General features: G+C 37.0%; 1 protein-coding gene across 2 annotated transcripts in view; it reads left to right on the forward strand.

The window, feature by feature from the left end:
* The window catches only part of LOC131053683 (vacuolar fusion protein MON1 homolog), a 104593-nt gene that overhangs the window by 15491 nt on the left and 62552 nt on the right, over positions 1 to 26550 (forward strand). The window contains exons 2-12 of one of the 2 annotated variants that reach the window (XM_057988286.2): positions 18407 to 18486; positions 18616 to 18687; positions 18808 to 18847; positions 20265 to 20366; positions 20546 to 20667; positions 21065 to 21197; positions 23821 to 23912; positions 24304 to 24385; positions 24567 to 24631; positions 24871 to 25167; positions 25305 to 25396. In XM_057988286.2, coding sequence (XP_057844269.2) covers positions 18407 to 18486; positions 18616 to 18687; positions 18808 to 18847; positions 20265 to 20366; positions 20546 to 20667; positions 21065 to 21197; positions 23821 to 23912; positions 24304 to 24385; positions 24567 to 24631; positions 24871 to 25167; positions 25305 to 25396 — 1177 coding nt within the window. The remainder of the gene's footprint in view (positions 1 to 18406; positions 18487 to 18615; positions 18688 to 18807; positions 18848 to 20264; positions 20367 to 20545; positions 20668 to 21064; positions 21198 to 23820; positions 23913 to 24303; positions 24386 to 24566; positions 24632 to 24870; positions 25168 to 25304; positions 25397 to 26550) is intronic. The other variant, XM_057988287.2, reaches the window with a different exon arrangement.

Consider the following 26550-nt stretch of genomic DNA (forward strand, 5'->3'; position numbering starts at 1 on the left):
TCTAAGGAAATTAGATGATTTTCAAATCATTACCAAACATAGACACCATTAATTGAATGCATATCGATGACTGAATAACAATTGAACTTAAGCTCATTCAAGTATTCCAGTTGACCACGCAAGGCAAATTTGCAATCAACAAACTGCTAGTGGTATGTATTAAGAGTTTCACCATGAATCATGCACAACTCTTTATCATTCAACTAATCAACATGACAAGAGTACATCCATTTACAAGCCTTAGCAACAGTTTCTCTTCTCCTACTCTATTCTAACTTCTAACTTCTAATCTATCTATTCTTCTATTTTTCTAACATTAACCTCATATTAGCTATTCACTATTTGTAAACTATCAACCTTTACATATGAGAAGTTTGAGCCTTATATAGAGAGCTCATTACAATTCAAAGGCTCAGATCGATTTGAGATCAATGGCCTAGATTACAAGATGAAAACCCTAATTAGGGTTTTTTACAACAAACTCTGCTTAGCCAATGAAATAATTACAACATTTGGACACGTCTTCTCTTGAATATTTGACCAATAAATAGTTGGGGTAGGTACATTGGAGTTTGTGTCCCTATGGATGAGCTTGGTTCATTGGATCTGGACATGCTGATGCAGAACCCTCTGATTGGTGGAATGATGACTAGGATGACACCTCAGTTTGCTTGTAGACTTAATAGATCAACACAAAGTGTTTGAACAATATCTCTTGATACTCAACATTATTCGCTTGCTCAATGTGGTGATGATGGGAAGCATCATCATGATTAAGTCAATCCTCCATCTTTTCTTGCTTATCTTGCCTTGAGATAGTTGTATGATCTCTCCTTTATGCTTCAAGGTTTTGACCTCTTCATGTCATCACGATGCAATGTGAGTTCTTGAATACCTCAAAATCCTTCCTGTGAAGTCACCTTCCTTGATACCCTTGTACTTGCTGATAAAATCTTTCCTCTTGAAGACATGGTCCTTGTATGGACCTTGACCTTGATGGAAAAAATTTCCTCCTTGGAGTACTGTGCTGATCTTCTTACAATCTGCCCCCTTTGATCTCCTCCTTTACCACCTGCAAAACAAACAAATAGGTATCAAACACACATAACATATATCTAATTTCATCCTTCTTTTATTCCTTATGTGTTCTGATTTTGTCTGATTTGGACTATTTTAACCCTGAATTGATGCACCTGATCCAAAGACATGTCTGATAGTGCTTAGGAATTTCGCTGATGTTGGAGGTAGATGAATGAATTTGCCTTGCACCTGATCAAATTTGCTTTATTTCTAATCAAGTTCGCTGTTCTTTCTATGATCAGATTTGCTCCCTTGCTGATTGGGTTTGCTGCTTTGCTGATTATAATTGCTGCTTTGCTCTTAAATTCACTGTTTGGAGAAGGAAATCGCTTTGAATTTGTGATTAAATGACTAATTTTGACTTGACCTTTATAGGCCTTTGAAGGAAAAGATGTGTATTTTGGGTTATAGGCTGATTTCTAAAGGCTTAAATAAAATTAATATCATTTCCCTAAATGGCTGACTTGTTTGGTATTCAACACATTTTCTTTCTAATTTCAGATATTGGTGCCAAAATACCCCTTCAATTGCTGCTGGGCATGGTTATTGGAAGTTCGCTCCCTTCCATTGGCAAAGGAAGTGCATTGAATTCACCATCCAGCTTGCTCTTAGCAAATTTTCATCAATTTGTCCCTTTTCATCAATTCATGCCTTAAGGTTCTGTTTTCCATGCATGTAAATTCATCAAATTATCTTCAAAGAATACCTTGGAAGTCATGTCGCTCCTTTCCATTGGCAAAGGAAGTAGGTTCACTCCCTTCCATTGGCAAAGGAAGCAAGTTCTCTCCCAAGAAGGAGCAATGGAAGTTTGCATATGCTTAGCCAAATTTTCAGGTTGCTGGTTAAAAATCACATTCCCTTGCCTGCAGTGAAAACTTTAGTGGCTAATATTCGCTAATTGGCTATTTTTTCAAATTTGGGAATCAAATTTGGCTAATAATTTCAACTTTTAAGGTGACCTAAATCATCACATTTTTACAAATTTTTATTTTAATGTTATTTAAATCGCTAGAGAATTTATTTTATTAATTTTTTTAACTTAAAGATTTGCCACAATATTTGATACACGATTGGATCAGATTCGCCAACATTTTATAATTTATTGTAGAAATCCAAATTAATTCACCAATAATATATCATAATTATTAGTTACTTTAGGGTTATATAAACAATCTTTTGTTTTCACCATTGATTTAAAATATAATCTAATGACCTTCATTGTATTCCATTAGGGAAAATGTACCTACAAGTTGTAATGCTCGTGGCGTTTGAAATTGCTTTTGAATTGTTGACTTCAATGAAAACCAATGGTCTAAAAGCAATTTTTGGCCCCATGAGTATTACAAATTGTTTGTAAATTTTATCTCACAAAATAGAAAGAGGGCTATTAGATTATTTTAAGTTAATGGTAGAAACCAAATAAAGCATAGTCTAACCCTTAAACTCGTTAATGATTTCAACCTTCATGCCTTTACTTTTTTTATAAAAGATTATTTTTAAATGAAAGGAAATGCAATGGTAATTACTGCATGCAATGATTATTTTCTAAGATTTGCCAATATTTTCTACCCAAAAAAATTGATATAAACAAATTCGCCAATAAAATTAATTTTTTTTTTATAAAAAGGAAAGATTCCCCAATAAACATTATTATTATGTTTAGAAAAAAATAAATATTCGCCAAGATTTTATACAATTTTTTGAGGGGGGGTTTCTTAAAGTTATCACTACTTGCTTGACCAAGGTTCCATATTGCAATTCAAGGCATCTTGGACCTCCTAAGTGACAAGGTACAATGGAAGTAAAGCCGCTCCTACCAAGGGACAATGGAAGTAGGTTCGCTCCAACAAGGGAGCAAAGGAAATTTTCATACACTTAACCAAATTTCTTCCATGCGACCTACCCCTCAACAAAGTGCAATCAGACCTCTTGGATGGTACGAAAATTTTGTATAATTGGTGAAATTTCATCCAAGGGATTCATCTATCCAACCTCCTCACTAGTCTTGTTTGAATTGATACCTCATCTCACATCACCTCAGTTCACATCGCACATTTTGCTTCTATGAGTTCAAGGAAGTGCTACCAATGCCTTGGAAGAGCAAAGGAAGTCACTGTTAGTGCCATTGAAGGGCAAAGGAAATTTTCCTATACTTAGTCAAATTTCGCCTAAGACACCTCATTTCACATCTCACATGCCAATGATGATGATTAAATGGAATGGTCATCATATATCATTCATTTCCTAAGCTTTGACAACTGACTAACTTCTCTTTTTTCAAGAGAGAGAGACTTGACTTGATTAGTTCTTGACTTCTTCAACACAAAGGTTAATAGCAAAAGACTCTACCACTATCCTAGAAAGCAGAAAATAAAGTGGGGGTCCCCATTTGCAATGGGGTGATGTGTGAAAACGTCACAACACCTTTCACTACCCACCTTCATTTCCACCCATCATAACCCCGATCCTATCCTAACCTAGCCACCTTAATCCCATCCTTTGCCACGACATCCCTTTACCCCTTTATTTCCCTTTGCATATCCTATCCTACCGCGTCACTCCTCCTACCCCCACATCCTTCATTTAACTTACCCCTTGTGGCATCTCCTTACCACTCCTTCTTCTTCACCGCATCTCTTCCAACTCATTACCTTTGACTCCCCTTCACTAGCGTGCCACATTGTGAGGAAAAGTAGAGTTTCTTTATTCATTTCATATATCTTTCGAAGAAAAATTAACATGAATATCTTTTGGACTCCTAAAGATGGTTGTAATTTTATTCAACATATATGATTTGATGTTTTGTATCTTGCAAGGAAAATTGAGAAGATGGTGAGGATGGGCTTGCCATTTGAAGGAGAGGTTGAACTTTGAACCACACAAGAAGGTTAATAGATGATTCATCAGCGGATACACTTCACCCTTTCAACATTTGCAAAGGAGAGATAAAGGCTCACCTTCATTAAGGAAAGGTATCAGCATCTTCAAGGCAAGATCAAGATCAACATCATGAAAGAGAAAAACACTCGTGATGAGGTGCAAGAGCAAGCATAGGAATGCATGAACTAGAAAAATAAATTTTCACAATCTTGAATTTCCTCTAGAAATCCAAGAGGCATTGCTAGGACAAGAGAGTAATCCAGAAAGGGAATTCTAAAGAGGATCAAAGACAATCAAGACGAAAGGTTCCAAGGTTGGGAAGCGAAACATATCCAAGACGAAGGAGTTTCCACACAAGACAAGGAGAATGCAACTAATCAAGACGGAAGTTAGTCCCAAAAGAGTTAATCAAAGTTAGAGAATCGACTTGAGCAAAGTCATCACCACATCAGGCGCTTGGAAATGTTGAGTATCAAGAGATATGCCTCATTCATCTACAACTCGCGATGAGTTACAAAGATCAAGCAAGCTAAAGTAGCGTCTAGTCATCACTTATCCAATCGCATTGTTTCAAAACAAGGTGTTCAGATTCAATGTACCTGACTCATCCATCAAAGAGGATAACTACCAAATGTGGGCACAAAGTCGGATGCTCCTACCATCGTCACTCATTGGTCAAATATTCAAGGAAGGACATGTGTCTCATAAAATGTAATTTTATCATTGGTCAAGCATTAAATGCTTTGTAATGGGTGTACCCTAATTAGGGTTTCTATCTTTTGATCTTGGCCATGGATTGTGAATCAATTTGAGCCACTCAATTGTAATGAGAGCACTATATAAGGCTCGACTTCTTCATTTGTGAAGGTTAATAGATCGTAGAGTAGAAGAGAAGGCAAAGATTGTTGCCAAGACGTTGTAAGAAGCATGTAAACTTCATTGAAGATATGGTGAAATTCATATGTTGATTCGACAATTTGCATTGTCTCTACTTCTCATTTGTTTTCATGTTGTTTAGATGAATGGAAGAACTTTGTGCATGATCAATGGTGAAATTCGTACACCCATACTACCAACACCTTGTTGATTGTATAGTGTCTTGCATAGTCAACTGGATCCATCTTAGCCAAGCTTAACTTTAATTATCACTTTGTTAATATGCTTCACCTTGAGGGTATCTATGCTTGTAGTGGTGATTTGAAAATTGTTAACTATCCTTAGAAGATTGCACTAGACTTGTAGAGATGTTCATGGCATGTCAAACCAAAGCTTAGTTGAGTTTCACCAAAGATTGTCTATCACTCTTGCATTCTTAGGATTAGAGTAGCTTCTTAAACCCTATCCTTTTTCCTTTATTTTTTAAGTCAAGTGAAATTTCCACGTTCCATCGACATTCAAGCATTCAAGTAAAACGTATGTCCTCCTTGTGCTTCCAACAATATCACATCAAACAATTGAGTCTATCCAAGAGCATGTCAAGACTTGACATTCGAAACCTTGGAGTCGTCCCACTTGATCACTCATCTTAGCATTTGGGAAGTCTTTGTTCAAGAGAGGATAGTATACTTAGTATTTTATTCTGTGTTGCATGAGTAATAAAACACCCATCAACACATACCTCAATTGAATTTCCCATAATGATTGGAAATGCTATCCTAGCCTTGTGTTTATTTTTTTGATTTTTGTCATACATAGACAATTGTCTTGTAACCTCCAACAATACCATCATGTTTGTTGGAAACCTCGGGTGCTTGTAGAGAGAGGATGAGAATCCCTACAATTGGATGTAAGTGAACTTAGAAAACTGAACGAACCACTAACCATACTTCTTCACCAAATCCTTGGCCTTGTGTGACAATCTCATATGAGTGCCTCCTTGTAAAATTCTCACAATATACATTGAAAAGGCATCATTCTCTCTTCTAAAATGAGTAGTCTTATGCAGGGGCTGTTACAAGCTAGGGTTGTCGTTGCACCAAAAGATCGACCTGACAATGCTCGATACAACCACTAGACTTATAGAATCCACAAGAGGTTGTTAAACCATCTCGCGAATCTCCGCGAGGGACGCTGGCCCAGTGCCAACAATCCCCCTCCTAGCGTCACTCGCCGTGGCCTGAGTGATTCAAACTTGTGACCAAGCTCTGATACCACTTGTTACAAGCTAGGGTTGCCGTTGCACCAAATGATCGACTTGTCAATGCCCTATACAACCACTAGACTTATAGAATCCACAGGAGGCTGTTAAACCATGTCGCGAATCCCAGCTAGGGACACTGGCCCACTGCCAATAGGGGCAATTGAGGGTAACAATCATATACTTTCACTTGTCCTTCATTTTTCCCAACTATTCCTTTGTATGTTAATCCTTCATACCTATATGTTCTTGCCAACAGGTAAACAAGGTATGAACTCATAGAGAATATCAGGAGCCCTCCAACTTCCTCAGCTGATCATCTAAATTATTACTGATTATCCGTGCCCAACTGATCATCTTCACTCTTGATAAAATTTCCTCAATTAAATAAAACATCCATGGTTCGAAATTAAAAGCTTGAGGGCATCCCATGACTCTGTTCAACAATGTGACAAGATCCCCATACTCCATAAAATCTGACCTATGAAGTTGCTTGGGCATCCTAGAATGATGAGGTCTTGGTTTCAACTTTCAACAACCAAGAGTTATTGATGATTTCTGCACAAGAATCAGATCCATCCTCATATATCTTCAAAGCCTCTTCCTTTGTCATGTAAATTGTGGAATTATATATAGGAATATCTAATGTCTCTAAAATAGCCTCCTCCATAAGGTAAGCTAATACTTTTGCCATTAGGAGCTACCATGCGCTTTTCCTTGGGATCATAATGCTCGACACATTCTGCTATCAACTCGCTACACGGTATTACAAGAGGGAAACTGACAGCTTGCACAATTCCATTACATATCATCCATTTAGCAATCTTCGACGGGTCGTGCCTATACACTCGCCTTTTGAACTTCTCCATGTTCATGTGTCCTAATTTGGTATCTGCAACTTTCTTCCATTGTGAGATGATCCTTGATGCCATAAGTACTCCCTTAGCATCATTTGTTATTTGAGTTTGCCTTTACATCTCTCTGGTCCTAGCATCCGACATCTACCTCCTGAAAACAAAACACCTTAAGTTACAAAGTGAAAGAATGCAAAATTGGTTTCAAAACATTTCAAATAAAATGCAAGAAGTAGCTATGATAACATAATGGAAGTTTTGACAACCCATTGCATATGTAGAAGGATTTTCACATAATCAATTGAATTCACAAAAATCACCAATTCCCTTATTTGAAACCTGAAATGTATGGAAGTCTTGGTATGAATTCTGATTTTGTTTCAAATCTGGACTTGAATAAGGCTCAATGCACTTTTACTCTTCTCAAATGGGCACCTTTTCCTCTTCCAAAATTCAAATTTCCCTTGAAAATTATGTTGTAGGTCAGAAATCTGATCAGAATGCAGGTAAAATTGCCTCCAAATCAGTATGTTTCTCCTTTCCCTTGGCTGGAAAATTTGCTTCAATTAGGTCAAGTCTGGAATTTGTTTTGCAACTTTGATTTTTGATGGTGAAAATCATCTAACTCCTGCTGTAACTCACACTTGAATGCTGGAAAAAAATGCCTCCAATGCCTGCTATAATTTGCACTCCATGTCTGATCTACAAATTTGCTTCCATGTGCAAGGTAATTGGTGGAGCACCCAAAGATCGAACTGTCAACGCCTGATACAAACACCAGATTTAACCCGATCCACGGGAGGCAGTTTAGCCATGTCATGAGTCCCCAAGGAGGTGCTGACCACCAAGTCAATAATGTCCCCCTCAGCACCGACTGAGCCTTTAGCACCCATTGAAGGGAGATTCGAACCTGTGATCTGTTGATGTGTTTTTTATTCACATGCGAACACAGAATAAAATACCTAAAGGTACCTTATCCTCTCTTGAATTAAGTCTCCGCATGCTGAAGATGTCGTGAAAAGGATCAATCGGGATGACTTCAAGGTTCTTTGCTGTAGGATCTCTACGTGTGGATAAGCTCTCTGTGGTATGATGTGATTTTGCTGGAATCACAAGGGGACTTACTAACTAAGCTCTCTGTGATGACTGAATGTCTGATTTGTTGGAATCACAAGTCCTACTAACTAACTGGAAGACAAACAAATGGCAAAAGATGCAGGGTTCAGGAAGTCTACTCTACTACCTAGAATGCGAGAAGATGGATGAATGACTAGGTGGAGTCCTACTGGGCTGGGTCTCACCATCAGGCTGAACAATTCAATACCAACTCAATGCGATCTTCTAAGGGGTGCTTCCAATATGTTCAAATCGTACACCATCAGACACTGATCACCATTCAAGATAATGTATGAAACAATAGACGTGTAACGACTTAAGATTAAGCTCATTTTTTTCCAGTTGACCACGCAAGGCGCACTTACCATCAACAAGAGGCTAGTGGTTTGGATTAGATGGATTCCACACAGGTGCATTCAACAATTTCCTTCATTCGATCTAATCATCTACCATCTAGAATTGAAGATTCAACAAGAAACCATGCATATTGCAAGAAACGACACACTTCACCATTACTTCAATGAAAATGGAGTTTATTTACAATCAATGGCAGCAATTTCTTGCCTTGTCCTCCTATTCTACTCTAATTGCTATTCTATCAACTGACTACTCACCTTCTAACTATTGACTAACTATTTTCTATTCTAACTCCTTCTATTAGCCTTTACAAAATGAGGAGTCGGGGCTTATATAGTGCCCTTAATACAATTCAATGGCTAAGATCAATTTGAGATCAATGGCCAAGATTCAACAATGAAAACCCTAATTAGGGTTTGTTACAACAAACTTAATGCTGACCAATGAAATAATTGTATTAATTGGACACGTCTTCTTTGGAATATTCGACCAATGGATAGCCGGGGTAGGTACATCGAAGTTTGTGCCACCTCCCATGAGTTAGGTACATTGAATCTGGACACGCTGAGGTGGACCAATCCGACTGGAGGAGCGATGACTAGGATGCCACCTCGTCTAACACTTGCAACTTGGTAGATATCCAATTCAATGATGTTGAGAAGCTAGCTTTAATTAATTCATCTGAAACTATCTGCTTCTTCAACGAACCCTTGCTCTGACCTTAGTTTGTCTTTGATGTGCAGGATGATGATGTACCTCGCCTTGGAATACTGGATTGGAGGAGGTTATTCCTGATGATGCTTGACCGAAGAAGGCCGTCCTTGTCGATGTTGGATTGGAGGATAGATGGAGAAGGTCGTCCTTGTCCTGGACCAGATCTTCTATGATGAGAGCCTGCCGACCTGTAGATCCTCCGGGCTTGGGAGTCGCCATTTGATGCCTTCTCTTGAGTACTTAACTCTAAGACCTTCGAAAATGATGAAAGAAGACTGGATTTTGCTAGACAAGGTTTAGATTATAGTCTTCCCTTGGATGAATTACGCCTCCATTAGTCCTCAAAAGAGCTCCACCTTCCACTAGCTTCTTTAAAATCTAGAAATTCACCTTCAATCTAGCAAGAAATTCGCCTCTCCAATTTGCTCCTCAATTTCGCACTTAGAAGGATGAATGAATGATTTGAGACTTAAAGCAATACTCCCCCATTATATAGAGTGCTCACCCTAATCAACCATGAGGCCGACCTAGCAAATAAGCCTTAAAATTAAATAAAAACCACTAAAAAGGAGGCCGACTTGACAAATAAAGGCAAATAACAAATATTGAGCGCCCAACTTAATTTTTCATTTTCAAAATTAATTTCAATGCCTCCAAGGGGAATTTTTTATTTATTTCAAGGCCTAAAATTTAATTTATTAAATTGCCAATGCCTAAATAAATGGGAACTTAATTTATCCTTTCCAAAAGCTTCGAAGTTAGCAATTTTGGGGAATTTGAGGAATATCAATGTTTGATTAAGGCCACAATGAAGATTGACAATAATTTCGCCCTGGACCCTCAGCAAGGGTCAGGAGCGATTTTCCAAATTAGACCTTGAATATCCAATTTTTGCAAATCCAAAATATCACCAAGGCACTCCAAATGGCATCTTTTACTGGAGTTTGGGCTTGATTTCACTTGAATTTTGGAAGAAAGTGCATTTAGGATTTTTTCGCCTTGGACCCTCAGCAAGGGTCAGGAGCGATTTTTCAAATTTGTGCTTACTCCTTCATCAACTTTTCTTGAATCCACCCTTCAAGGCTAGGCAAAGGTCTTCTCCTTTCACTCCATCCAAGCTTGGTTTGTTCCTGCAAGGCAAAATAGGGGATTTTCAAATTTTCGCCCTGAACCCTCAGCAAGGGTCAAGAGCGATTTTTCTTCCCTGGCTTAGAATCATCAAGTTTTGGAAGCAAATCTTCATTCATCATGTTTTTGAAGGCCATTTTTACCCTAGTGCATCCTTGCCTTAGCCAAAACTCAAAGGAAATAGGTTGATTTTGCAATTTTCGCCCTGGGCCCTCAGCAAGGGTCAGGAGCGATTTTTGCAATTTTGACTAAAAATCTTCATTTTTCAAACTTGAAACTCCTTCACCACGCAAGACCATGTTCATTTCTCTATTCAATATGCCTTTGATACTTCATTTCAATCAAACCAAGCCAGAAAAGCCTCCTTCTAAGCCTTTTCGCCCTGGACCTTCAGCAAGGGTCAGGAGCGAATTTTGCAATCTAGACTCAAAATGTTTCATTTTTCACCTTGAAACCTCTTTGACATTCCAAAACTAAGCAAAAACATCCCCCATAAAAGGCTCAGGAGCGAATTTTAGGTTTTCAACAAAGTCCTTCATCTTTTCAAGTTGAAACTTTCTCAGGTGGGTAAAGGGAGATGCCTTTATTTCACTTATGTTCAAAACTTGATCTTTTTTCACAGCAAAATAAGGGAAATTCAAAATTTCTCCCTGGGCCTTCAGCAAGGGTCAGGAGCGAATTTACCTTTGTTGCCCAAAATTCACCATTTTTCATGCTTTCAAACCTCCAAATGCATCAAGTGACATCCAATCTTCCTTCCAGGAGACCCTGTACATAAAAATTTAGCCAAAATTAGTTACAGATAAGCTTAAATAAGATTTTCGCTTTGGACCTCCTGAGAGGGTCAGGAGTGAAATCTTCATTCTAGGCCAAATTGCTCAATTTTTTAGTTTCAAACCATTTCACAGGGCAAGGTTAGATCATTTTCAAGGCCAGGAACAAGGTTTCAAGCTCAAACAAGATGGCAAATGAAGTTTATGATGAATTTCGCTCTGGACCCTCTGGAAGGGTTAGGAGCGAAATTCCTCTCCAGGCTAGAATCCATCATTTTTTTCAAGGTTTTCAAACATTTCCAATTTTCCCTTCAAAATGCCTTGCAAGTCAAAATTTGGTCAAATAAGGCAAGAAATGAGTCCTAGGTTGATTTTCGCCCTGGACCCTCTGGAAGGGTCAGGAGCGAAATTTGACTTTTTGAACTCTCCGTCAGGATTATTTTATGGAATATAACATTTAAGTATAAGCTTATACTTTAAGTTATATTCCATATATACTTTCAGGATGTTTGAGAGTGGTTTTAGACCTCCAGGAGTTATATTGCAAAATCTAGGTTTTGGAGGATTCTTCAGTTTTCCAGACTTAGCCAAATTTCAGGATAAGGACTTTCCAGACTTAGCCAAATTTCAGGATCAAGACTTTCCAGACTTAGCCAAATTTCAGGATCAGGACATCACTCAAGCAAGACTTGCTATCCAGGTGATCCCCTTGGCGACACTCAAAATGCAAAGGCTAACAGACAAAACCCTAAAAAGACCTAGAAAACAAACCCTAGAAAGCAAAAAGCAGGGGTCCCCATTTGCAATGGGGCGATGTGTGAAATGGTCACAACATCTAGCGCCACCTTGAATAAATGTTCCTTAACATTTCAGAGATAAAGACTCAATCGACACCTAGAATCTCCGGAAAATTCAACCTAGCTCATCAGGAGATTAGAAAATGTACTCAAAGTGGAAGGAAAATCTCTGACCAGATCTAGACACTTAGTCTTTGATTACCCAGGTGTGTGCAAATGCATTCATTCCTCTCAACAAGACAATTATGACCTTCAGGTTCCCCTATGATTGGCTACGTAGTTTATCTGAACCTCAAAAGCATCCTGGATAGAGCCCCGCTGCCAGTCAGACATCTATAGTCCCCACGAGGTTATCGCCGCAAGCTCACGAACATTGCTCCATTGCCAGCCGGATGTCCATAGCCTCGATGGAGTTATCTGTATATTCCCATTAGCCAATTTTGATATTTCATTTCATTTCATTTTTTTTTTCTAGATTTTTTCTCTTTTTTCTCATTTTTTCCTTTTGATATTGCTTTTTCATTCTGTCAATTCCTTTGGCTCGTAAGCATTGAAGCTTACTAGGGTTTGAGGATTGCGGTGGCACTGAAGTCAGATTTTAGATTTTTCACCAATCACAGCTTTGTTTGAAAACCATAATGACTCGGAGTCTATTAATGTGTGAAGATATAGTAATCAACAGATGTTGGCATCAAGATACAGAAAATGATTCCCTTCCAAGTCAAATACAGGTCCTGATCAGATGATAAAGCTGGAGAGGAACAACCTTAGATTCTGAGCATTTCATGAATAGATATCTAAGAAATGAGTCTAACATAAGATCCAAGATGTAGCCATCATGTGAGCAACAACACAAACGCCTGTCTCACAAGATGGAGGCTCCCACTCAAGACACCTAAACTAAAGCAAACGACCGACGGACTGACTCAAAGCAAACTAAGCTAAAGCGCACACCAAAAGCAAACTAAAGAAAGCAAACAACTAAACTACCTGAGCCACACTAGATCATGAGTCAAATGACTCAAGGCAAATTAAGAACAAGGCTCAAAAACCTCTAACTAAAGACACGAAAATAAAACCTACTCTAAACCTATATACAAGACTCCTAGACTCAACACGACTTAAAGAAGCAAAATATATACATGACTTCACATGATTTCTCAGGTTGTACAACAGGAGCATGGCAAACGTGATGGTTCTCAGTCAGGCAAATTCATCCTTAAACATAGAAAAGCAAGCTCTCACCATGCATATCTCATACTCAAGCAAATTTTCACTCAAAATGATCAACTGGGGTAATTCATTAGGGCCATGATCAATCCAGATGCAAGTTGTTTTCCCAAAATCCCCGTAATCAAAATCATAATAACTTTCAAGGCTAGGATTAAGGAAAGAGGCAACCTGGCATTGTTCGTGCTTAGATGGAACTACATTGTCGGAAGCGAGATCACCAGCTACTTCAGGAGGTCGCCATTGGTGATGAATCATTCCACGAGCATTTGTAGTATGTTGATCTTGATTTGGAAGTTCCTCTTGAAACAAGCTTAGCGCCCCTTTGAATAACTCAAGATTCATTGTTTTCACTGAGACATCTTGCATAAACCAGGCATCTTTATGAAATTCCAGTAGCATATCTTCAAAAATGAGAGTTTCCTTGAGGGATTGAGCTTCAAACATCTCCTCTAGTTGATCAAATGTAATCTCTGGTGGCCTTTCTTCTTCAAGCTTAGTCTCAGGAGGTCGGAGCTGATGATGGATCATATCACTCACAGTAACTTGCTTATCTTGAAAAAAATTTGGCAGTGATTCCATTTGTGCTTCCTCTACAAGATCTTTCAATGCTTCCTCAAATAGCATAATGGTGAGGGAATCTTCAAGTGCCCCTTTGAATTGTTCTTCATACCTGGGCTCACTTATGATGATTTGTATTTCTTTGTTCAATATGTCAACTTGATTGTCTTCTTTAAGAATGCCATTTGAAACCTCCTGCAATTCAATCTCAAGGATCTCCTTTTGTAGCATAAACGAGAATTCTTCAAGGAATGAGTCATCTTCTTCTTTTATTTGCTTGTTCAACTCCTGAATCTTCCTTTATCATTGTTTGAGTATTCTCAACTGATTCTTCAACTTTTGTTTCATGGTATTCCTTTTCAGGTGCAAGGCATGGCAAGCTATCTACCGTAATATATTGTTCCTCAGGTGCATTTGTATCATCAGCGTACAATTGATCCTTCTCACAATCAGATGCCAGAGCAATGTCCTGTTCATAGGTTCTCCTGAATTCAACTGCAAGATGTGCACCCCAAGATCTATTAATGATACATTCTTCCTCGGACAAAGTTGGCATTCCAAACTGGTTTCTGACTTGATTGATAGCCATTTCACATACTGAGCAAGTAAATTCAGAGTGAGGTGAGTTGTGAATTCTACACCACAATGGTAGCAATATGTTTTGCAAACGCATTTCACCATTCAAAATGAATTGACTCTCGATCATCCACATGAAGCTTAGAAGAGGATCCTTGCTCTCTGGGACACTGAAGCTACCTTCTTCTGTTTTTGGCCTGGGGACATCCCAAAAGAAGATTTTTCCCTGTGTTGTCGATTCCATCCTTGATAAGTACTTCAAGCAATGCATTTCATCATGTTCCTCTGTCTCATGGACTCGACACTGCCCTGGTCTTGCGAACTCGGACAATCTGCGTGGATAAAGCTGTGTATCTAATCTCCACCAAAGTTCAGGAAAATCAACTTGTTGCTCCTCGTGAAACTGTTGTTGCTCCATGAGAAATCTGTTCTTTTTGATTTTTTTTTTTTTTTTTGATTTTCTGGAATAAGGGAGATCTTGAATATCTCAGATTCAACTTGAACGTTCAATTGGTTCCAGCTTGATTCCTTGTTTTCGCAAGTCCAACTGACAACCCAACGATCACCTTCCTCCTTTGTATCACTTCTGTCGAGTGTTTGAGAAAAGGCTTTCCACTAATCTTCCTTGGATTCAAGAGTTCGTATTCGCTCACCTTTCTTCTGCTTCAATCCTGTCGAGCGTGGAGGAGGGTAAAAATTCCTTAAGATTACTCCTTGCCAATTATGAATTGATAGAATCTGGATTTTCGGGTGTTTAGGAATTCATCGCGACCAGGCCCTCCTTCTAGCGCCAATTCTGTTGATGTGTTTTTTATGCACATGCGAACATAGAATAAAATACCTAAAGGTACCTTATCCTCTCTTGAAGTCATCCCGATTGATCCTTTTCGCGACATCTTCAGCATTCGGAGACTTTATTCAAGAGAGGATAAGGTACCTTTAGGTATTTTATTCTGTGTTCGCATGTGCATAAAAAACACATCAACATGATCCAAGGCTCTAATACCAATTGTTGGAATCGTTTGCCATTTCGCCTAAAGCTTGAACTATCAACACCCGATACAAATGCTAGATTTAACCCGATCCACGGGAGGTGGTTAAGCCATGTCATGAGTCCCCAAGGAGGTGCTGACCACCAAGTCAACAGTAATTACTTGAAAATTCGCCCTTGGTTTGCCTTAAAACTAGTAAAAATGTCTTCCAAGTTCGCTCAAATCAGGCTTCACAAGTTCACTTCAATGTGCAATTCAGAAATTTGCCTTAATTTGCAAGATGATTGCCTGAAAATCTGATGAAATTCACTTCAAGTCTGCTGTAAACCGTTTCCTCCAGGTCTGCTTATAGTTTGTTAAGAATGTTTTGAATGAATTGATGTTTGAAATGAAATTCCATGACCCTCATATATAGGCGATACCTAGATTCCTAATGTGGTGAGCCTAGGTGAAATTTGAATTGTTTTGTTTCATCCTTATAGGGCCGACTTGGTATTGTTTTTCTCAATCATGGCTCATCCCTTAAGCTGACCTCCACCACTTAAGCTTTTCACCTACAGGTTTTGATAACCTTCATCAAAGTCGGCCTAGTAGAAGCAATTACTCATTTGAGTCAAAACAAGAAGTGGCAGGTTTTCACCTAGTGCATGTATTAAACAAGGCATTGATTAGGAGTGCATATGCGCTGCCTGGTGGAAGTTAGGGGATCTTGTGCAATGCATGGTGGAAATTCATCTTGTGCACGCATTGATGAGTGGAAATCACCTCTTGGCTTGCATTGACAAGCAAACTTGATCTTATCATTGCATCCTTTGGGCGGAGTTTACAAGGATTGCAATATTTTGAATTGGATATCACAAGGATTTTGACATTGCTTTTTGAGAGGACTTTGATCCCTAGTCTATATTCTCAAGTGAAATCCAACCTTACCCTTAGAATTTCAAGCTGAAGTGATCCTTGTGCATTATCGGACTTCTCATGCATTCATGTATTAGAGATCGGAGGTTTAATGAGCTTATTTATATATTGCCTATCGGAACTTGAGGCTTGTCTTGCACAACCTTGTGGAGATACACTTAATGCATGCAATACATGGTGGAGTTTTCAAGTGTATATGTATTCCTTGGTAGAGATGACCCACCCAGGCAATGCAAGGCATAGTTTAAGGGTCATGTAATGCTTGGCAGAGATATGGGGTGCTCATGTATAAACCAAGGCAGAGATTCACATTGTGCATGCATAAAAGGGCTTATACATGGTGGAAATTCACCTTATGCATGCATAAACTAAGAGATGCAAGGTGGAATTTCTCACAGTGCATTCATAAAATGACTAATGCAACATTGGAAATTAGATGTAGTTGTGTATAACAATCATACTTCCTCACTTAAGCCTTCACATAAACTTTGTATCAACAACTTTGGCAACTTTCTCGCTCCTTGGCAACACTTTGCATTTTGATGACTTTATTGTTGCACTTGACAACTTTCTTGCACTTTTGCATTTTTGATAACCTTTCGACAATATTGACAAACATTTTACAAAACTGTCAATATTGTGCATTTTGCCTAAGTCATAACCTTGATGGTCATTCATGAATTCTGATTCAGATAATTGACTTAATCATACCCCCTAGGGTAAATTTCACCCCCAAGGATCAAAACTACTGCCAAACATACCGAACCCTAAGAAAAACCCTAAAACCCTAAAGCAAAGCAACTCAGAAAAGCAAAGACAATGTGAGTTTCCATTTGCAATGGGGTGATGTGTGCAAACGTCACAACACCTTCTAGCTAAACTTCTCAAATTGTCAACATCATCAGTTCTAATTACCATTTGCAATTGACATTACTTGTGAAATTTTAATTTGGATTAGTTGTCCAGACGTCTTGATCACTCTTTTAGTAATATCTGGATGAATTTAATCTCACTGGTTTTTCAGCATCTATTGGATTTTTTTCACAACCTTCAAAGAACACACGAATAAATGGTCTTTGGGACATTTCATTATTTTCTGGAGCAACAGTTGAATTTTAGTTTCAGAGAATTATTTTATCTATTCATATGATATTAAACAATGCAGAAGTAGCATTGTCAGATATGAGCCATAATTATTGAGACAAATCTGCTGTTGGTGTTGGAAATAAGCCACACTCGGACCTACGATGGACTGGTCCAAGAGGAGCCAGTAGCTCAGTGGTAGAGCACTCCAGCAGCGTATGGAAGGTCCTAGGTTCGAGTCCTAGCTGGTCCATGTCTCAACATGGTATCAGAGCCAGGTCCAGGCTAGGAGCCCCAAGCACACGAGAGGTGTGGCTTAAGGGGGGTGTTGGTGTTGGAAATAAGCCACACCTGGACCGACAATGGACTGGTCCAAGAGGGGCCAGTAGCTCAGTGGTAGAGCACTCCAGCAGCGTATGGAAGGTCCTAGGTTCAAGTCCTAGCTGGTCCATGTCTCAACATCTGCCAAAGGGAAGCTTTGATTACTAATTGATTGTGTAGAGATTCCCTTAGGGTTTTTCAACTTTTTTGAAAAGTTGAAAGTAGTGCAATTAGAGCTAATGTCAGAAATCAAGGAAATACTGTGGATTTAAATAACAATAGGTATAGTGAGGAAATAGGTAGATAAACTGAGTATTTGGTGCATTTTGCATATGAAAGTTATTCCTTGTCTATAATGTACCATGTTTATTTATTTTGCAAGGCTAATGCAGCTGTGTGACTTCTGTAAACAAGATTCTGATGAGATATAAGATTGAGGAATTTTATATAGTAGGCAAATTTTTGTGAGATAATAGGTAAATAATACTATGAAAATGAAGATTTCTTGTGTACATTTCCTGAAAAGTAGCAGCTACTTTGCTTAACCAGTAATTGAATGCCTCACATTGCTACTGTTAGAATAATCTTTCACTCTTTTCTCGTGCTGGATTCTTTGTTCAGAATCGCAAGGTTTGTATTGCTGGCCTTGGAAAATGATGGCATTGGTACATAGTATAGAAAATTTTTGGTGGTTCAATTAATACTATTTTTAATGTTTGTAAGCTTGAAGATCAAGCATAACTCTTATTGAAAGAAATCAAAATCTTACGTGTTTGTGGTTATTAAAAATTCAGTTATCTATCGATTACCTGTGATTATTTTCTGTTATAATTGAAGAAGAGTTTTCATGGCTAACCATACATGTAACTAATTCTCTTGGAAACTGTAGGACGAATCCTCAATTTCATGGAGGAAGAGAAAGAAGCACTTCTTCATACTTAGTAATTCTGGCAAGCCAATTTACTCTAGGTTTGCACTCTGCCTTCCAAATAGAATGAGATATTAGCTTTGATCACGACATATAATTTTTATATTAGTTATACATTTATATTCAAAATCACCAATTTTCATTAAGATTTTACTGGATATGCTAATTAGATATGGTGATGAGTACAAGTTGGCTGGTTTTTCAGCAACTCTGCAAGCAATTATCTCTTTCGTTGAGAATGGGTACATAGACTACATTTCTATATAGCCTTTATCCATGTTGATTCTCTTTGTTTCTTCGTGCAAGAAGTATTTGATTTCTGACAATGTTCTCTGAATCATTGATTGTGTTGTGTGATGTAGTGGAGATCATATCAGATTAGTATGTGCGGGTAACTATCAGGTCAGTCCTCAGAAGCCTTGGTCATTTTATTAGTATGGTACAATTTTCTATGCTTAGTCATTTTAAAGGACTTCTGTTCATTTTTGGAGATTTTTGTCTGTTATTATGATGCAAGTAGTCCGGAAGTCATATGTAATGAATGAAAGATGAGAAATGTGAATTCTTTTGGACCCCTAGATGTGGTTCTGGAGAGATGAGATGTGGTCATTGAAGTATGTTGCTCTGCCAAATGCAGGTTCTATGAGTTGGAATTCCCTATAATTTAATTGCTATCCTTCCTTACTGTATTAATTGATTGAATCTGTTTAATAGTGTGAGTTGTTACATGCATTCATAACAAATGTTTCAGGTTTTTGCTGCTAAGAGGAATTTTGTTGCGCTTAATTCCTCAAGATGATTGCAGATAATTTCTTAGGTAACCAAAGGGCTACAAATATCTTGTAATTTTCATCTATCTGCCAAGAGAGTATATGCTTTGCAGGATTTACGACATAAGCAGACATAGTTAACAAAACCAAAATCACTGCACAAATCCAGCCTACCCAAAAAAAAAATTCTATGCCAAAATTTATAAGGATTCATTCCAACATTTGATTTAAAATAGAATCTGTTAAGCTGTCCTCGTGTTCAATATTCTTATTTTTGTACACTTGGTAATGATTCATACTCTGTGTCACTGAGCTCTTATCTTAAAAAAGTTAAATTATTATTGGCCCTATAAAATGTGTTAATATTTCATTGTTAGCACTTGGAGAATTAGGATGACTTCAATTTAAATTCTTAATCATGTAAAATTTTATTTTTTTTTAAGAAAAGCTCTAGACAATGGTATAACTATAGTTTCCAAGGATCAGAGTTACTGCTCCTGAGGCCTGTCTTGTTGTAGACTGGGTAAATGAAACTAATTAGTGTGACTCATCATATATAAATAGGTCACAAACTCCAACAAGAACAAAAGATAGCATAAATCACAAGTTCACAACCTAATTGTTATAGGTATTGGTTGCTTTTGTCATCAGTCAATACGTGGATGACATCTCCTTTCTGCTTTGTTAGGTAATTATTGATTTATGGAGTTTTGTTGGGGATCTGGTTTTAAAGATCACACTTTTAACATCAGTTGTAACTTTCCATACATTACTATTTCTTATAAAATTTTCACTTAGCACATATAATATTAATGAAGATTTATGTCATCCTCTTCATTTCAGCAGCAAGTTCATTACTCCTGAGTTTGGACAGATGGATATGATAAGGGTTTTAGAGGGTCCTGCATGGTTCTGACAATGTGGAGCAATTGTGTTTGTTTCTATGAAATAATCGAGTTAGTGTCTCTAAGTTTGATGTGAATATCTTGTTGGTTTCTTTCGGGTACTTGCCATGCAGGGGGATTAATGTATCCTCTACTGTCATTCAGATTATTTTTCTTGTTAAGGGTCCAATTTATTTGGTCTGTATAAGCTGTACAGAAGAACCGTTTCGAGCTTTGAAGGGGCAGTTAGAACTTCTTTATGGCCAGGTATTGTTTTTTGTTTTTTCTTCTTTCTTTATGATTTGGCTTTAAAAACTAGAGATTTTAATTGTAAAGGGTAGTTTCTTGATGTATTTTAATGGGACACAATGCCTTGTAAATTTCTTGTTGATGAAATTTGTTTATATTTCCTATCTGATCCATATTAAAATGTTAACACCATGCAGATGTTGCTAATTTTGACAAAGTCAATAGACAAATGCTTTGAAAAAAACTCCAAGTTTGACCTGACACCCTTACTTGGAGGCACAGATGCTGTCTTCGCATCTCTTGTACATGCATTCAGTTGGTATTGTGCTTTCAACATGGCAGTTTTTATGGATATGTTTTTATGTCCTCCTTATTAGAGTAAGAAACAACTTACACAAGTAATGCTAGGGCTTGGCTTCTTAAATTGTAAACAAGAAACATTGAATACATGATTTTCTCATGATAAGCATCTGCATAAATTTTTTATAATTGTTTTGTGCATCACTGCAATGCATACATGCTTATCTGAAAATTTGATAGTGCAAGGTATGAATTGAGTAAATAGAAGGGAAAGTTTTGTCATTTAAGTTAATTAATATAGTGGATTTAGAAATGTATAGAAAACCACACATCATTTTATTTCTAGAGTGCAGTGGTTCTAGACAATGTTTCAGGTACTTGTTTATCTGATTTTAATTATTCTTTGGCTTTTGTAGTAATCCTGCAACATACTTGCATGCGTATATGTGCCTTCCTCTACCTTACTCGACCAGACAAGCTGCAGGCGCTATTCTCCAAGATGTTGCAGATTCTGGTGTCTTATTTGCCGTTCTCATGTGTGGTCATAAGGTAAATCTTCTTTTTTCTGTATCTGTTATAACTTAGTTGGGGTGGAGGAAGTTTTGAATGCAGATTAGGAGAGAGAGTTTATGAAGTTGGTTTTCTTAAAACATAGTAATTAGCAAAAATATTTCTTGGGAACAAATTGGCAAACCAAATGATAAATATTTTTTCACATAATTTGGAAAAATTCAGGTTATGGTTAGAGAAATATAAGATAATATTTCACTTCAGAATTCAGAATAGAACCCAGAAAAATCAGAAAAAATAAGGAAAATTTTGAAATTTGTTTGTTTAAAAAAATTGGCCACCTGACCAAATGCCAATTATCTGCGATTTAAACATGATTTCTCCTCTTAAATTGTTGCAGATAGTACTGTCAATTTGTTAACGTGGAGAGCTACAAATCCTATAAGGGCCATTTCCTTGCCAAACATTTTTGAAGGCTGTAATATCAAGATCAAAGTTTCTTCATTTTTGCTGAATTACATGTTTTATGTCTACTTCAGCCCACTCTCTCGGGCCCCTGCAGCACCCCCCCACTCTTCTCTCCACATATATACCACAAGTCATTCTTATTGATACTTATACAGTACTACCCTTGAAGGTTCAATTAGAAAACCAGAATTTTAGCTAAATTAAAAATGTCAATGTTCTATTTTCTACTTTGGTGTGGACATGGATAACTAGCTATTCAGAATGCTTCTTAAATGAGTGGGTCAGCTATCTCAATCATATCAAATTAAATTCAAAGAAACAAAGATATATATTAGTTCTCCTTAATGATCCAAATTGGTCAATTTGACTTAAAGATACAACTAACAAAATTATTAGTATAAAGAGTGCCTATTGCATTTCCTGCCTAAATAATAATTACAAATATGATTTATGGAGGAATGGATGCCCTAATGAAAAAGTAAGGCTACAAGATTTGATTGCATGGATGATCCATTCATGCACGGATACACAATCTTGTCATGGTATGATACGAATGAGATTAGCTGAAGTAACAGAAGGTTAATTAGCCAAACTCCTGGCCTGCATCATATTAGAGGGAGAAACATCCAACCTAATAAATTCCCACTGGCGAATCTCAGGGCTTTGTTAGAACAATTACTTGAAGTGAGAGGACTAAGCGTAGCAATCCTTGTCGGCATGAGAGGAGGGAGTTCATTAACAGACAATGGTAGAGATCTAATACAACAAGAAATGAATTTAGTGATATAATCCTGACTATGAGTTCAAGATTGAACTAAGGAACAGTTATCATTTTATGTCATCCAATTTCAGTGTGATTTCATCTCTGAGCTCTCTGGTGTTATAACTATCACCCTACACCTCTGTGCATTATATCTAATACTTGGGCATAGAAGCTAACAACTAAACTAAATCTCAGACTAAAGTATAAGCAATAAGACTGAAGAAATATGGGGTAGGTGAGTTTGGTGAGTTTTGTCACGAAAAATTAAATTCTTTCATCAGTAGCACTTGCAGATCAAATTAGAAAAGTAAAAAAATAGCAGCCTTAGTAATCTTGCCTTGTCATTGCAGTAGCAACCTAGAGTTATGATATCCAGATTTGCAAGATGACTGAATATATGAGACATGATGATGTAAGGCAATATAATATTGACTGGATATATTGGCAGTTGCGGTGTATTAAGTAATCATTTTGATATCTGGATTGTACTTGCTAGTGATGTATAACCCAGGGATTTTTACACTAGTAAATCTCTTTTATAGCCAGTTGGTCTTTCCAACTACCATGAACTTATTATGGCTATCTGGCAATGTTAAATTAATCTCTTTCTTTCATTCTTACTGTACTTGGATGTATTTGCAATCATTAAGTCATTTATCTATAATTTAGATAACCAGTATATTGGTAAACAACAAATACAATTCATATCTTGGCATGTCCACAATTTTTTAAACTTAGATTATTTCTGTGTAGCAGTGTGTGTATGCTGTGGCTACAGTTCCGAAAACTTTGGAAATCTAGAAACCACTGCTTTGGGTAACACAAGTTGGAAAGCTTAGTGATGAAGTGGGGGGCACCTTATCGTAATTTTATAAATCTCAAGCATTGTAGAATTTGTTTATCAAAGATAGTTATCAGCATATGAAATTCAATCACCTGGTTTGGAAAAAGGCTAGAGATTCATTATATCTTGGAAAGTAACCAATCACAACTGGTAGCACTAGTAAATGAACCATAAAAATTAAAATAAATCTGTACGACTGATTGACTAGAGGATACATTCTAATTTGAAAATTGTTATTCATTATAGGTCACCATAATGATAGGCTTAAGGTTAACGTGTGATATGTACTGAGATGTGGTGCATAAATTCAACCAAATGCATAGGTGCTGTTATGATCATATCTTGACGTCTCTAGAACTCTTCGCACCTATTATATAGCAACCTTATTGCATGTTCTTGGTGAATTTGTATTGATACAGTCCTAGATTTGATTTGTGGATATAACTATCATTATGGAATTAACCTGTTAATAGATAGAACAACTCTGTTTACTTGCTTCATTTTAACCATGATGGACTGGAAGTAATCAGTTTCATTTAGTTTGATTCTAAGAAAATGGTGCTTGACTATGGACATCTTTGTTGCAGGTTATTAGCCTTGTTGGAGCACAAAAGGCAGTCCTTCATCCAGATGACATGCTATTACTTTCAAATTTTGTGTCCTCTTCAGAATCTTTTAGGTATACAGGGAAAACAATGTTTGTTGCACAACCTTTACTATTCTATGATTGCTAATTTTCTGATCTCAAAGAGAATTTTCTCAGGAAACAGGATTCATGAAATTGTCATTTTGTTCTTAATTTAGCATATTTGCAAACTTGCTAGGTCTCTTTATTGATTATAGCTACGCCACAGTAATAATTACTGAAATTTGGCTCTAGACAATAATAAGTGAGAATCTCTATATAAAATAGATGTCATTAAACTCTGAAGATTATTAATTGGAATTATTAAAATGATTCATGTCACATATCCTTGAGTCTGTGCAGATAAAAATGACGTAAAGTTGCTCTTTTCAAGCTCAATTTTTACTATCACATGTGGATTTTAATGCACTTTCTGTGCCTGCAGAACAACTGAATCATTCTCTCCAATTTGCCTGCCAAAATACAATGCAATGGCATTCCTTTATGCTTATGTGCAATACCTTGAAGTGAGTCAATCTTGAACATACTTAAGCTGGAATATATTATGATCGTTTATGTGCTAGATCTCTTAAATAATCAATATATTTATGATCTAGTTTTCAAAAACTATTTTGAATGTTTGTGCTGTGCTTTGTTCATGACACACAGTCATGCATTTGTCTTTGTTTATTGTTTTTCTGATGACAGGTAGATACATACCTGGTGTTGCTTACCACTAGTTCTGATGCTTTTTTCCATCTCAAAGAGTGCCGGTATGCATATGCTTTCTACCCAATTAAAGAATGAAATGGAAAGTTGACCTTGTACCATTAAAGAAATCTAGAATATTTTAAAATGTTTGCAATCCTCCATCACTGTTTTCAATGCCCGTGTTCAGATTAACTTAGAAGTTATTTGAACTGTCTTATGGTATTTAGATTGTAGTAGACTATTCATTTATGAGAATTAAAGCATTATCACATTTCAATCATTTGGATGATAAATGTCCCAGGATACGCATTGAGAATGTTCTGGTCAAATCACAAGTTCTAAGTGAGATTCAAAGGTCTGTGCTAGATGGTGGTCTGCATGTGGAAGACCTACCCGGTGAGAACACAGTGCCTATGAGATCAACGTCCTCCCGTGCTGAACAGGATATGGTTGGATCTTCTACAGGAATTGAGAGAAGAAACATTGGAATTGGAGGTCCAGCTGGGTTATGGCATTTTATGTACCGTAGTAATTATCTGGATCAGTATGTAGCTTCAGAATATCCACCACCCTTAAATAACCGTAATGCACAGAAGAGGTAGTTCTTAATTCTTAAAGCATAAATACTGAATATAACATCACATATATGAACGAGATTAGTGTCATAGAGCTACTCTTTATTATTTTGGTGTAAAGGCCACTTTATTTGATATGACTTTTGGTTATTGGTTCCAGGTTATTCAGAGCTTATCAAAATTTGTATGCCTCAATGCATGATAGGGATATAGGACCTCATAAGATGCAGTACAGGAAAGATGAAAACTATGGTTAGTTGCATCACTCATGTTTGTCATAAATGTGGTTCTTTCCTCCCTTCTATCTTGATTTATCTGATTGATTTTTATTATAATATACTTTCAAACATTGGCTGCATGTTGAACAAGAAATAGGATATTCTCCTCGATTTGGTTGCATTGAGAATGTTCTTATTGAATATAAATTTTCTACAGTGAGATGATTTTGATTTCAATTTTGTTTTTGGAATGAAAAACTTACATGGTTTGAATTCTTTGCTGTTATCTTCTCTTTGTATTTGTCATTGTCATTCTGTTTGCCATTTTTGGTCTTGCTTTGGATTCTTATTATGCTTTTTCTTGTCTGGTAAGATTTTAAGCCAATCCTTTTATCTTGTGATTGCTATTATGACTAATAATATTGTAAACAAAGCATCTAGGATTTTGAGTTAGATTGCTCTTTCCTCAGGGTTGGTTCTTCTAACTTTAAAGTGCTTTGGAGCTTTTGTTATGGGTCATCATGGATACATATGTTCTTCATTGGCTTGAGGCTACAATGTCTCTTTTAACATTGTAAAGATATATTTCATCAATTAGAAAAGCATTACAGAATGTTGCAACAAAGAAGCTGGCTGGCATGATGGAACAATTTAACTTATGAAAACACAACATATTTAAATAGGAAATTGTCTGAAATAAAAACCATTACAAAATCTGAAGTCCTTGTCGAGAAAAAAATTGGTTGGAATGCAAACTTTACATTGTGAAGGGTGAAGATAAACCAGAGACAAAGTGCCATTGGATGATCATATTCATGTTTTCTTTATGGAATATGCAAAAGCTTTGTTTTTCTGTCAACACTTGGTATAGTCTTTTTATCTCTGATGTTTGATATTGAACAAGGACATTGTAAAAAAGGATTTGGGATATTTAGCTTGATTTCCCTTTGCAAGACCTGGCTCTAGGTCTTGTAAGTAGTTATTGGAGTTTTTGTTTCTCAAGGGATTGTGATGTAACAGTACTTGAGTAGTTGTAAACAAAGTGATTCGAGTTCAATTCTCCTTGGGTAGTACTTGCTTTAGCACACCTGATATTAGATTGCAAATTGTGTCTCAATGGTTGCGGAATCTATCAAAAGCTGTCATTTACCAATTAAAAGATTATAGCATTTGTTCTTGGTCAGCATG

The sequence above is a fragment of the Cryptomeria japonica genome, chromosome 1, assembly GCF_030272615.1.
Source record: "Cryptomeria japonica chromosome 1, Sugi_1.0, whole genome shotgun sequence".
NCBI lineage: Eukaryota > Viridiplantae > Streptophyta > Pinopsida > Cupressales > Cupressaceae > Cryptomeria > Cryptomeria japonica.